Here is a 13,623-nt window from a genome sequence, read left to right as displayed (position 1 = left end):
ATTTTGTAAGCGCCTTTCAGGAAAAAAAAATCAAGAATCACTAGATGTTCTGTCTTGCACGCTCAGCACTTGAATCCCGCACACGAGGTGTTTGTGCACACAATATACACAATCAAATGAATGCCTCATCTGGCCTCAAGCTTGAAGGAAGCCTAGATATTTTCGCGACGTTGCCTAATGATGGGACAAGCAGTCTCAGTCCTGGGTGGAAGGCACTTGCGCGCAGTGCCTATCGAGTTCAACAATGACGCGCGATTGCGGGCTTTAAGGTCCTTTTTTTTACGCGCCTTTCGCGTTCGCCGGCGCACACGTGGAACTTTTGGCGCTGACAGGGGCGCGTGTCCCAAGAGAGGGGGACAGACCTGCATGACGTGCGAGATGGACTCCCGCTCAGACAGGATCTCCGACAGGTTCTTGGTGCCGAGCACGTTTCGGAGCGTGGTGGCGGCCAACAGCCTGGTGGAGTGGCCGTAGTCCTCCACGTTGGTGATGGCGATGGTCGCGTTGCTAATGCGGTAGTACACCACCGCGTCCACGGCCACTGTCACTGAGTCCTTGGACAGGATCTGCGTTCACCGACAAGCACGCACTGAGCACTGGTCCGGCGTGTGCGAAGGCAGGGTGCGTGTAATTAATACGCTGCTCTCAATGTGAAGTACATGTACATAAAGTACAGACACTCCAAGCGGCAGTATTTCGTACATAAACACAACTGCCTTAAACACACATCACATTCCGAGACACCTTTGGATGGGCTTCTGAGAAAATCGCTGATAGCGGTGGTCACAAGCACACAGAATCAGCCGCAAGTGTATTGTTTTCTTTTCTTCTGAGGAAAAAATTCAATAATGCAATCAATGTTAACTCACGACGGCCAAAGCAGCGCACACTTTGACAGAACACAGAAACAAGAAGGGAGAGACATCCGGCGTTGGTGGCGTCTCCCTTCTTGTGCTTTGTGTTATGTCAACGTGTGCGCTGCTTTTGTCGTCATGAATCGGCCTAGCTCGCACAAACGTCTGGCCTGCTACACAGTTAACAGTTGCGCGTTACGATACCGCTTCCCATGGGACACTATATTGCCGTTTTCAGCGGTAGCGGCCAGTCTGAGGACATCATGACAAAATAACTGACCCATTCCAAGACGCGTTTTTTTTAAATGCCCATATATTGTTAGCCTGATACTGGTAGCACCTTCGCGAAACTTCAAAACTACGGCAGTTTTCCCATAAATAAGAACCCACAAGGCTGAAAAATTATCTTCAGTAAGAGGCAAATGAACTGACTTGCAAATAAGGCAGGCATCAGCACTCGCTTCTAAAAATTTGACCAGAAAGTTTACAGTAAATTCATATTTCCTTTAGAGAAAAAGTTATAGTATGGTATGTTATATCATGGTACGGTATGGTATGGTATGGTATGGTACGGTACGGTACGGTACGGTACGGTGCGGTGCGGTACGGTACAGTACGGTACGGTACAGTCCAGTAAAGTACGGTACGGTATGGTGCGGTATGGTACGGTATGGTATGGTATGGTATTTTATGGTATGGTATGGCACGTGAGGTTCACAGCCCCGAAGCTACATATGGGCTGCAAGAGCTGTTGTAAAGGAAGGCGCCGAACTAATTTTGACCACCTGCGGATCTCTAACGCGCACTGATATAGCACAGAACACGGATTAAAATGAGCCAGATGGAGGGGAAGGATTGTGGTGAAAGTTCATTCGCGATGACATGCATGACGACGGGTGTCGTTCTGCGTTGAATTTCGATGCAGAATATTTTCATCTTAAAACGTCAGTGTGATCGCATCGAGGATGAAGGAAATATTTACCCAATGACGAGTTAAATCTCTATTTGTGGCCGGTTGTGCGTTAGACAGGCAAAATAATCTGAGAATATTTGCGTCAAAGGAAAAGTAACCCCCCCTCCCCGCTTTTCCCGGCCATCAAGAAAGGATTGATGAAGAACAATCCACTAACTAACAACGAACAGAGCACAGTGTCAGTGATTGATGACTTTTTCGATGCTCACAGCTGAAAGTCCTGCAATCGACCGATAATCGGGGAAAAAAAGACTGAGCACTCTGGCTGCTAAAAAATTAAGGAACCCAACCGGGGGTACCTAATCGCATTTCGAACTAAAGGCTTATCTCGAAACAAAATATTATTTTTTCATTGACAAGAACAGAGGGAACAATAAGGCGAATGAGGGAGAGAAGCGAGGAGGTGTGATACCAGAGAAGATTGATGGTGTCATTTCTAATCTCCAGGCGCTCTCGCTCTGTTGAGCAGGCCAGGTGCGGGAGACAACGGGCGCTTTTGCAAATGGTCTTGGCTCGAAGGGCGCCAGATAACATGCGCAGTTAAAGGTCCTTAGACTACGGAGGTCGCGATCTTTAAGCGGGCAGTACCGCTGTGAGAGCTATTATGTTTTAAATTGCCTAACGTGACCAGTGCCTCCATAATCTCTCTAACTTTTCTGTTCCGACGAACCCGCCGGCGGTGATAAGATAGGGAATGGAAAGTGACGTTACCTATTATGACGGCGCGTTGTATTTGCGCAGGCGGCTTCATAGGGTCGCTCTCTACCCGTTAATTGCTTGCATTCATACACAACAGTTTGGGGAGAAGAACGCCCCAAGAAGGCTCCCTAGCGACGAGATGGCGCGCGCGCCTCTTGGTGCGGCCCGTATGTTCGCACTCAGCGCAGGCAATGCAGCGGTGCATTTAAGATTTGAACATCTCGTGATCAGCTTCTAACGACGCTAATTTCAAGTGCGCTCCCTGTGAAGCCCATCGTTTATGATTGACTTCTCGGACTATGGTGGGCTGCACGCTGTTCCGAGAGATCATATACCCAACAGTCTTGGAGCAAATAATTTCTGAACGAGAAAGAGTTTATGGATGCAATTTATTCCAACATTTTAAGATTTCTCTATAACAGTCAATATGTCGCCAGATCTCCCGCCAGCAGGCTTGCATTTTCTTGCTGTTAACATTTTTGCGACTGTCGAAAACGTTCCCCATTAGTTTTCTATGGCAGTCTTAACTGCATCATGAGAACGATGGAAAAACTTTAAAAGAAAGATTTTGCTGCAAGTCGGAAGAATGGAAAATTACCTTAAACATTTCTACTACATTACCTTAAAATTATTCAGCATTCAAATTTTTGTCCAGGAATGCTGGATATGATAGCGGATGTTGGAAGCCAATAGAAACGATTTGAAAAAGACAGGCTAGGAAAAATTCACTTGGTTGCCACAAAAGAAGAACGCTTTTGGTTTATACATTTAGCACCTAAAAAAGGTTTTAGGCATTTTCCAATCAATAAATTGCATAAGAAATAAAGAAGAGCTGCTCGGCGGCGCAGCATGTAGGCTCCCTACATCGCGCACTACGGCGACAGATGACTAAAAAACGGTTCAGGTTGAGGTGACTAAACAGCCTTTGGGCCTAACTGCTGTGCCCGAACAATTTGTCTACGTTTTTCTGCAAATGCGAGGAGAACGACTTATGCTTTTTTTCCTGTTGGTCAATCAAAAAGCAATGGTAGACCTTTTCGGTGTTTTAACTGGAGCCCACACGCACGCATACACACACACCACACTTAACTCACAAGCCCACAGCGCTGGAGACCCAAAAGCAAAGAAATATGCAGGTCGTGTTGTTTCTAGCAGCAAGTTTCATATTTTGCAACTAGAGGCGATTTGTGGACAGCACGACGAGGTGCTTGGAAATAGCTCCTCAGCTGGGCTGCCACCGGCAATAAAATAAATTCGACGACTTAATAGGTGTCGTTTGACCCAGGAAAGCGAACGCGTTGGCAGGCTCTACTTGGTGCCTGCCACATGCGAACCAATGCCGACGCTGTCACTGGCGTTATGCAAAAGCATATTTGATGCTGCGTCTACAAATGGCCACCGGAGTATTTCCGGTGCCATTTCTTGGAATGTGTAATGCGACGTATATGTTCCTTCATTTATTTTTTTTTTGTTGCTGAAAGGCAGCAGGAATGGACGAATGCTTTAAAACTACAGCTTCGCGAAACTTCAGTGTACCGCTAGTCGATGACAGCTTTTCTTGCAATACGTTCGTGCGACTCTCCGATCACGTCGTAACGAAAAGAAACGAGGTCTATCTTTCTTTTTCTCAGCAAGGCCTTGTTTCAACTAAACTTACGGAAGATTATACCGCTCCCGCTCGACGCCGGCGTGGAAAAAGGGCGTGTGCTCATCCGGGTTGCAATGGCGATCAAAAAAAAAAGAAGGGGGGGGTTCATCATGGCCACTTGCAATTCTTCGGCCGTTATCACAGAAAAACCATTAAGCCTAACAATCACTAGCACGTAAACTTCAGACCGCGGGATCTAAAAACCGGCCGCAGCGGTCGCATTTCGATGGAAGCGAAACGCAAAAGGCGCCCGTGTGCTGCGCGATGAAAGCGCACGTTAAAAAAACCCAACGTCGTCTGAATTGGAGCGTAGTCCTCCACTACGGCGTCCCTCGTGGCCCCTGCATCCTTCCGGGATGTTCTGCCCCCGTACCAGATACGAGCACGTGACCTTCCATCGCTGGCAAACAAGGTTGACGATGCCGGAATGAAAGTATGCTGCATCTGCAACGAATTGAGTTCCCGTGCTTGGGGCGGTTGTTGAAAAGCAACCGCCACTCAGTCAAGAAAACTCGCCTAAGTTATTGCCTTTGTATTACTCTGCCTGTATAATATATGTATTCCTGCTTTTAATATTGTTCTCGTGATTGTTCTCCGAGAACTTTCGTCAAATTTTTGATTACACTGTCAATGTAAAACGACAACTTCCGTTTGATCTGTGTCCTCAAGAAACCAGCGGCTTGTTTATTTACACTGAGTTATTTTCCTCAGTGCGTGTATATATCCGTACAGGCGTCGTAATATTGATTTTCGTGTGGTACACCCTGTTGTCGGGGACGCCGCTGCGCCAAGTTGCCACTCACGAGCAGATTCTTGCGAAAGCTCCATCTTAATTTGAAGAAAAATAATGTTCTCTGAATGATTACAGCGACGCCTCCGGGTCGTTCTGCTGTGCGTTGAAAAACCATAGCCGAAGACGAGCCTTGTCGCCGTTGCTTCGCGCAGTGGACGCACATGTGAAAAAGTGACCAACAGCACCAAAGTATTCGGGGGATTAAAGGATATGCGTGCGTACTCCTATTAACCATGCTCCTGCACACGCCCACAAAGTAGACTGCGCTGACGACGTATTTCCAGACACGAATCATGCAGTAACTCCCTATTTCTGCCGCTTTGCATTAGAATGCGTAATTCGAGACTTCCGTAAGGAGTTCGCGCGCTCATCTGCTAAGTGCTTGCGTTATTTGCACCCCAGCAACGTCAGCCTAGTCCCGGTACAAAGCATGCATTCTGCGGCCAGCTCTCAATGGTTTGAAATCCAGCGCAGAAAATGAAGTATTTTAAGGCAACCTCCCACTCGCGTACCAGCTTGTGCTTGTGTGCAATTGCGTGTGCTTATATTGACGCCAGCGCTCTGGAAGACGAACACGCCGATCAAGAAGAGAACGAAGTGTTGAGGAAGCGCTCTCGTCCAGGGCTACGCCGCTACTGACTTTCGGTCGCTTAACGCCGTTCCTGACTCTACGCCAACGCCAACGTGACATCTGGTGCAGGTGCTGGGTATACGTTGTTCATGTACCGTACGCCCCCTTCAAGCCGCAGTTCAAGTCCCGGAGAAATACCTAAAGTAGACACGCCAGTCCACCAGGGCAGTCGCCGATTGCAAGGCGAATTTGGACTACTCCCTTCTAATTCACCCTGAAGGGCTCCCACAATGAATACCAGCCCAGCTACAGTTCCGCCGGTCCTGCTCCACCACCAGCGTGAGCCACCGCATTTCCACGGCCAACCCGACGAGGACGCCGAAGACTGGCTGGACCAGTACAATCGGGTGGCCACCTACAATGGCTGGGGCGCTGACTGCAAGATGCGTCATGTTTATTTCGCCCTCAAAGACTACGCGAGGACCTGGTTTAACAACAACGAATCTGGCCTTCGAACGTGGGATACGTTCAAATCCGAGTTTCTCCATGTGTTCAAGGACAGCACATTACGCAAGGAGAAGGCTGACCTGCCTTTGCGTGCCCGACCAACTCCTCAGCGAGAGTCTGACGGTGTACGTCGAAAAAAATGAAGCGACTCTTTCGACGTACGGACCCAAGCATGTCGGAGGAGAGGAAGGTAAGCTTCCTGATGAAATGGGTTAAGGAGCAGCTGTTCGCCGTTCTGGTTCGGGGTCCTGCAGTGACTGTAACTGACTTCATAATGGAGGCGAGCTCCATCGAGAAGTCTCTTGACATGTGGGCCCGACAGTACGACCGTCTAACAGCATCTATGCACACGGCCACTGTGGAGGGAGGCACGATGAACTCGGCAGTATCTCTACGTGAGGTAATTCGATCCATTGTGCGCGAATAGCTGGCGAAGCTCTTTCCGGCTAAGGTACAGCCTCAGGTTGCCACACTTGCTGATGTTGTTCGCGAGGAGGGGCAACAAGCTTTAAGCACGAGCACGCCGCTACCTCTTCCAGACCCGGTACAGCCGCAGCACCCTGATCTCAGCTACGCCGCCGTCACACGTCGTTTTATTCCGTCCCAGCCGAACCCACGTTACGATGCACCTGCCTCCGCCACTATGCGGAGTCAATCTCTCTAGCCGAATTCTCCACAGCGCCTAGGACGACGCAGAACGGATATCTGGAGAGCACCAATCAGCCGCTGTGCTACCATTGCGGTGAGACTGGACATGTTTGGCGCCGCTGCCCATACAAGGAGATGGGTCTTCGAGGATTCCCCGTCGGCTGTCCTCGTCGGACGTGTGGAGAACGACCGCAGGAGATCGCGGACTACATCTCGCAAGCGGGCTCAGTACAGCGTCACTTTTCTCGATCACCATCTCCTCGTCGCTACAGTTCTCCAGGACGAGACCCGTCTCGGAGTTCCCGTAGGGGAAACTAGATGCAGCAGCCCCTGGAGGTGCGGCTGCTCAACGACAAAATGTGCAAGATCCTTCATCGCCGCAAGACAGTTCCAGTTCACACACAACGCCGAATGCCCTAGCCGTACCGACGACTCATCAGACAAAGTGCCTCAAGACAAGCCGATGTCCTCACGTACCCCTCCGTGGCCACGACGCCTTTCCTCAATGCCGGACTCCTCCGACGCACTTCAGCCGAGACCGAATGCCTCGACATCCCCAAAGTAGACGCTAGCAACAGCCGACTTAGAGATTTCGGTCGATGGCGCCGATGTAACCGCGCTGGTGGATACTGGCGCCGATTATTCTGTGCTCAGTGTAAAATTTGCACCGGCACTGAAAATGGTCACAACCGCTTGGGACGGCCCACAGATGCGTACTGCAGGGGGTCATTTGATCACGCCAACTGTAACATGCACGTCGCGGGTAACCGTCCAAGGCCAAACATTTCTGGCAACGTTCGTAGTGCTAGCCGAGTGCTCTCGGGACGTCATACTCGGCATGGACTTTCTGACTGAAAACGGTGCCGTCATTGATCTGCAATCGCAGGCCATCAAGTTCTCGACCGAGAAGGCCATATCCGTCGATAATGTTCTCCCAGCGGGGCTGCACATTCTAGACGAACACGTGACCGTGTCTCCACGTTCCAGTGTAATGGTAACCGTCGGTTCAAAGAACATACAGGAAATTGAGGGTGTCGTGGAAAGCAAGCAATTGTTGCTTCTGGACAGAGAACTTTCCGTCGCCAGGGCGGTTGTCATCCTCGAAGATAGCAAGGTGAACGTTCTTCTCGCAAATTTCAGCAAAGAACACCAGCACCTTAACAAGGGGACGACTGTGGTATATATTGACGCTCTTAGTGAAACTAGGTGTGTGCACAGTTTAGCGACTGCTTCAACGACTGAGCCTGATATACCTCCTGGTGTTAGTACGACATTAACCCAAACCTGCCGCTCGAGCAGCGCGACAAAGTGCGCGAACTGCTCGATCGCTACCATGGTGCCTTCGCGTCGTCGTCACGCGTCCGGCGGACGCATCTTGCGAAACATCGCATAATTACTGATGAAAATGTTCCACCACTCCGGCAGTCACCTTATCGAGTGTCCACAAAAGAACGTAAGGATATCGGCACACAAGTGAAAGAAATGCTCGCCAACGACGTTATTCGACCTTCTAGGAGCCCGTGGGCGGCACTGGTCGTGCTTGTGAAGAAGGACGGCATCTTACGATTCTGTGTTGACTACCATCGGTTAAACATCACCAAAAAGGATTTGTGCCCGCTACACAGAATTGACGATGCCTTGCATCGTTTATGCAACACCAGATATTTCTCCTCCGTGGACCTGAAGGCTGGATATTGGCAAATTGAGGTAGACGAGAGGGACCGCGAAAAAACGGCATTCATCACTCCGGACGGCCTGTACGAGTTCCAGGTGATGCCATTTGGCCTTTGTTTGGCACCCGCGACATTCTAAAGGCTCATGGATACCGTTCTTGTGGCTTTGAAGTGGCAAACTTGTCTGGTCTGTCTGGACGACGTCATCGTTTTTGCCCCGTCTTTCGAGGAGCACCTGCGTCGCCTCCAGAAAGTATTGCAGGCTATAACGTCATCAGGCCTTACTCTAAAAGCCGAAAAATGTCATTTTGCATATGAAGAGTTAAAGTTTTTAGGCCATGTCATGAACTACGAAGGAGTCCTTCCAGATCCCGAGAGAACATCCGCCATTGCCAATTTTCCACCGCCGCGTGATCAGAAGGAAGTTCGTCGATTCCTCGGACTATGCGCGTATTACCGCCGCTCCGTGGAGAACTACTCTAACATTTATTTATTTATTTATTTATTTATTTATTTATTTATTTATTTATTTATTTATTTATTTATTTATTTATTTATTTATTTATTACATACTGCAGACCCTTGGGTTCAAGCAGGGGGGCATTAGTATATATACAGATAATAATGAACAAAACAGGAACAAACGAGTACACATTTACACAATTTTTAGTCACACTGCAGTCAGCAAACCATAGTTCCAGTCCGATGTCGTCCGAGGAAAAAAGGAAAATTTAATCGTATATGTTCGAGCATAATAGGGTGTGAGTGAGTCAGGATGATTATGCCTTGTGAGGCGCGTTAATGCAGGCGCTATATAAAGTGATTTATTCATTTGAAGTTTGTTGTTAAGAAGGAGGGAGAGGAATTCAAGTCTTACCTGCTTTCGACGTGACTCAAGAGTGGGTATAGAATTGTCTGCCATAATTTTAGAGACAGAGTGAAGCCGTGCGAATTTATTAAATATAAACCTAACTGCCTTTCTTTGCATTCTTTCTAGGTGACCGATATTTAACTTAGTGTGAGGATCCCATGAAATACATGCATACTCGAGCTTTGGTCGAACAAATGAAAAGTAACAGAGTAATTTCAAATTAGTAGGGGCGTTTTTTAGTTTGTGCGTCAAAAAGCACAGTTTGCGGAAAGTAGAAGAACAAATATTAATATGTGTGTTCCACGACAATGTTGATGTCAAGGTTGGTGCCTCACCCCTTACTGATCTGACAAAGGCGCATGTGCCGTTCAGGTGGGAACCACCACAGCAGATGGCGTTAAAAGAGCTTCAACGCCGCCTGCAGTCACCCCCTGTGCTGGCGCACTTTGATGAACTTGCAGACACCAGGGTCCACACCGATGCAAGCAACGTTGGTTTGGGCGCTGTCCTAGTTCACGTTCGGCGGGACCAACCACGTGTCGTCGCCTATGCGAGCCGCGCACTATTGAAGGCAGAAGCCAACTACTCTGCCTCTGAAAAAGAATGCCTCGCCATCGTGTGGGCAGTTTCGAAGTACAGGCCATACCTTTATGGCCGCTCTTTCAAAGTAGTGAGCGATCATCACGCACTATGCTGGCTTACCAAACTCAAGGATCCCTCCGGGCGCCTCGCACGATGGAGCCTTCGACTCCAAGAGTTCGATATCACCGTCATTTACAAATCCGGTCACACACACGCAGTCGCCGACTGCTTATCTCGTGCTCCCGTGCAAGCAGCTCCGGACGACGCTGCTGATGACGATGAAGGCTTCTTGAATGCGATACATGCCAACGATTTCGCCGAGCATCAACGCGCCGACCCCGACCTCCACGACATCATTCGTTATCTTGAAGGTACCAGCAGTAGAGTTCCTAAAGCCTTCAGGCGAGCTTTGTCGTCTCTGCATAAGAAACGATGTTCTTTTCAAGAAGAATTTCGCCGCGAACAGTAGGCAATACTTGCTGGTCGTCCCTGTGAACCTACGCGACGAAATTCTTCACGCCTGTCATGACGAACCAGTTTACGGCCACCTTGGTGTTACCAGAACACAAGCTAGGATTCAAGACAAGAACTACTGGCCTCGCCTGGGCCCTGACGTTGCGCATTACGTCCGCACTTGCCGGTTTTGCCAGCGCCGCAAAGTTCCGCCCGTGAAACCAGCCGGATTCCTCAAGCCAATTCAGCCGCCTTCGCAAGTGTTTCAACAAGTCGGCATGGACTTGCTCGGGCCCTTTCCTACATCAGACTCCGGAAAAAGATGGACAACAGTAGCCACTGATTATCTCACACGTTATGCGGAGACAGCATCTCTTCAAAGTAGCACCACCATTGAAGTAGCCCAGTTCTCTGTTACTCAAATCGTCTTACGTCATGGTGCTCCACAAGTTTTAATTACGGACAGAGGGGCTGCCTTTACCTCTGAACTCCTGCACCATATTCTAATTTTCAGTCACACCAGTCACCGTCGAACGACTTCTTATCATCCCCAAGCTAACGGACTGACGGAACGTCTAAACAAGACGCTTGCGGACATGCTTTCAATGTACGTGAACGTGGAACATAAAACCTCGGACGACGTCCTACCCTACGTCACGTTCGCATAAATTACAGCCGTGCAGGAAACAACCAACATGACACCATTTGACCTAGTTTACGGACGTCAGGTCAAGACAACACTCGATGTCATGCTGCCTCATGTCGACGATCATCCAAATGACGACGTTGCGTCTTTCTTACAACGCGCCGAAGCTGCCCGCCAATTCGCACGGGTTCGAATTCAGGACCAACAGGGCCAGGACGCACAACGCTACGACCTACGGAGGCGGCATGTGGAATACCACCCAGGTGACCTTGTCTGGGTTTGGTCTCCAATCCGACGACGCGGACTGAGTGAAAAGTTCTTGCGCCGCTCCTTCGATCCTTACCGAATTGTGCGACGCCTTGGAGTCCTCCATTATAAAGTCGTCTCTCATGAGTCTCAACAATCTCGACGCCACCGCCGGCCCGAGGTGGTCCACGTGGTTCGCCGGAAGCCCTACTACGCAAGGACACCACCATAGCTCTTCTCGAGATCCCCTGCTTTCTTTTCAGCATCGGGTCGATGCTTTCGGAGGAGGCGGCTAATGACGCCAGCGCTCGGGAAGACGAACGCGCCGATCAAGAAGAGAACGATGTGTTGAGGAAGCGCTCTCGTCCATGGCTACGCCGCTACTGACTCTCGGTCGCTTAACGCTGTTGCTGACTCTACGCCAACGCCAACGTGACAATATTTTGAAAGGAAAGAAACAATGCGAGCCTCGCCTAAAATGACCACCTCACCTGTATGATGTGATTGTAAGCGAATAGTCACAGCGAAAGGGTGCTAGGAAGAGCGACACAAGGATTGATAAAAAAAAATGAGGGTTATGAGGCTGGTCTGGTTGAAAAATAGAAGCCGCCTGCTACGCTTTAATCGCGTGTTTTTTTTTTTTGCCCTTCAGGACAATACTGTTGCCTTTCCGGGTTGTTGCACGGATATAGCAAGAACAGCAAAGGCAAATCGCCGCTGATGTGAGCCGTCCTTGGGCGTCATTGTCGCAGCGATCGCAGGCCACTTGCACCGGGAGTTTTCTGCCTGAAGTGTTTACATAGCAAAGGCGTAAGGTTGTTTATGTCTACAGTGAGGCCGGGCAGCGATAGTCCCAATGTTACCCTTTTATGTGTCTTCGCCATGTTGCCAAAGGTTGATCGAGCACCCGCGATTCCTCAACTTCCTTCCACCTACATTACCCTTCCCAGGCCCCCGAATATTCATGATACCTGGCTGCAGCGACTAACTTCCGACCAACAATTAACAGCCGAATTTGAGTAATCCAGGTTTAACAATTGTGGGGATTCGCGCTGTCTCGAGGGCAGCCTGTGCTGTTCCTGTTCGACTCCTGCGAAACCCCGTCCGCTAACGAAGGCCTGGTACGGCTCGGGATGCCGCCTTACCCCCGCTGGGCCCTCCGGCCGCGCGGGGATCCCGGCTGCGCTCCGCGGTGTCGTGCTACCTTCTCCTCTGAATGGGCCGCGGGGACGTGACGTAGGCGCAAAGCTGTGCTTGCTCCGGTGCCGGTCGCGGGGGCTAGGGGAGAGTTGGAGACAGGCGGGCGACGAGGGCGGAACACGGGCCGGACACAAGCGGCAAGGTACGTGAACGACCGTTATTCGCTACCCCCGAGGCCTTTGCCGACGTTCATTCTCGTGCCTCGTCGCACAGGGCCCTAATATCACACGCCGAGAGCCTCGCGAACCGCCCTTGCGAAGCCTGCGAGCGCCCGGCGAAGCCCGCCGAGTAACAGCCGCCGCTGACCTGAGGCAGCGAGAGAGTAGCGACGTAGAAAGTAAAAAAGGTGGTCTAGCGTAATTGAATCGCTCTACTTTGGCTCGGGAGCCGGACAAGGTATACATCTGCACCACTGAGGAACAGCAGTGCTTGCTCGAGGGCGGCAAATGTGAGCGGCACGAAGGGCGCGATCACAGGAAAAGCACAGAAAGAGGAACGTTAATTCGTTCAATGGGATAAATGGAGGCCTTATACGAGCACGTTGCAAAACAGATCAGGCGAATTACATTGCAGAAATACTTAGTTAATTAGGGTGACTAATTTTCGCCACCGATAAATATATAATTTGCTGTGTAATAAATCAGTATGTAATGTCAACGTGTGCGGCGATGACAACCCGCAAGAGACCGAGGGGCCCTTTGTAACGCCTCTTAACGCCCACTACCTGATGTAATGTTTCAACATGGGACCCTTGAACACTCAAATAAATAAATAAATAAAGCTGTCGTGTCATACCCTTAGAGTCAACTGAAGTGTCGCTGTTTTTTTTTTTTGCGCTGGGTTTTTTCTTTCTGTATCCATCGATGCATCTCCGTTTGCATTGACTCATTTCCTGCAAAAAAAAAGTTTGCGTACGTTGCACCCGATCCAGTAATTGCGCTTTTCTTTTGCATTACGGCGAATTTTTACAGCGGTATTTGTTGCAGCGATGTTCCGGGAAGAAGCGGTGTCCACGATTCGTGCACACAAAATGAGTAGAACCTCCTCCTATATTGTTATGGGGAGGAGGTTGTTAGGAGAAGGATAAGAAGACACTCTCTTGCCCCCTCTCACCCAGCGCTGCAGCCGCGTTTGCCGCTCGGAGGTGCGGCGGGGTCCACTCAGCCCAGTTGTAAACCAAGCAGGCTCAGGTTATGCAAGGTTCGCGCACCGCACGAGAACCGGCAATGGAGAGCGTGACGTGCATAGACGGCGGGGTG

General features: G+C 49.9%; 1 protein-coding gene across 1 annotated transcript in view; it reads right to left on the bottom strand.

Annotated features, from left to right (window-relative positions):
• The window catches only part of LOC144115729 (band 7 protein AGAP004871-like), a 410,957-nt gene that overhangs the window by 13,076 nt on the left and 384,258 nt on the right, over window positions 1-13,623 (bottom strand). Inside the window, exon 6 of the mRNA XM_077650218.1 lies at window positions 363-566. Within this exon, the coding sequence (XP_077506344.1) occupies window positions 363-566 (204 nt within the window). The remainder of the gene's footprint in view (window positions 1-362; window positions 567-13,623) is intronic.

Source organism: Amblyomma americanum, chromosome 1, assembly GCF_052857255.1.
Source record: "Amblyomma americanum isolate KBUSLIRL-KWMA chromosome 1, ASM5285725v1, whole genome shotgun sequence".
Taxonomy (NCBI): Eukaryota; Metazoa; Arthropoda; class Arachnida; order Ixodida; family Ixodidae; genus Amblyomma; species Amblyomma americanum.
This window is presented reverse-complemented; position numbering and strand designations above follow the sequence as displayed.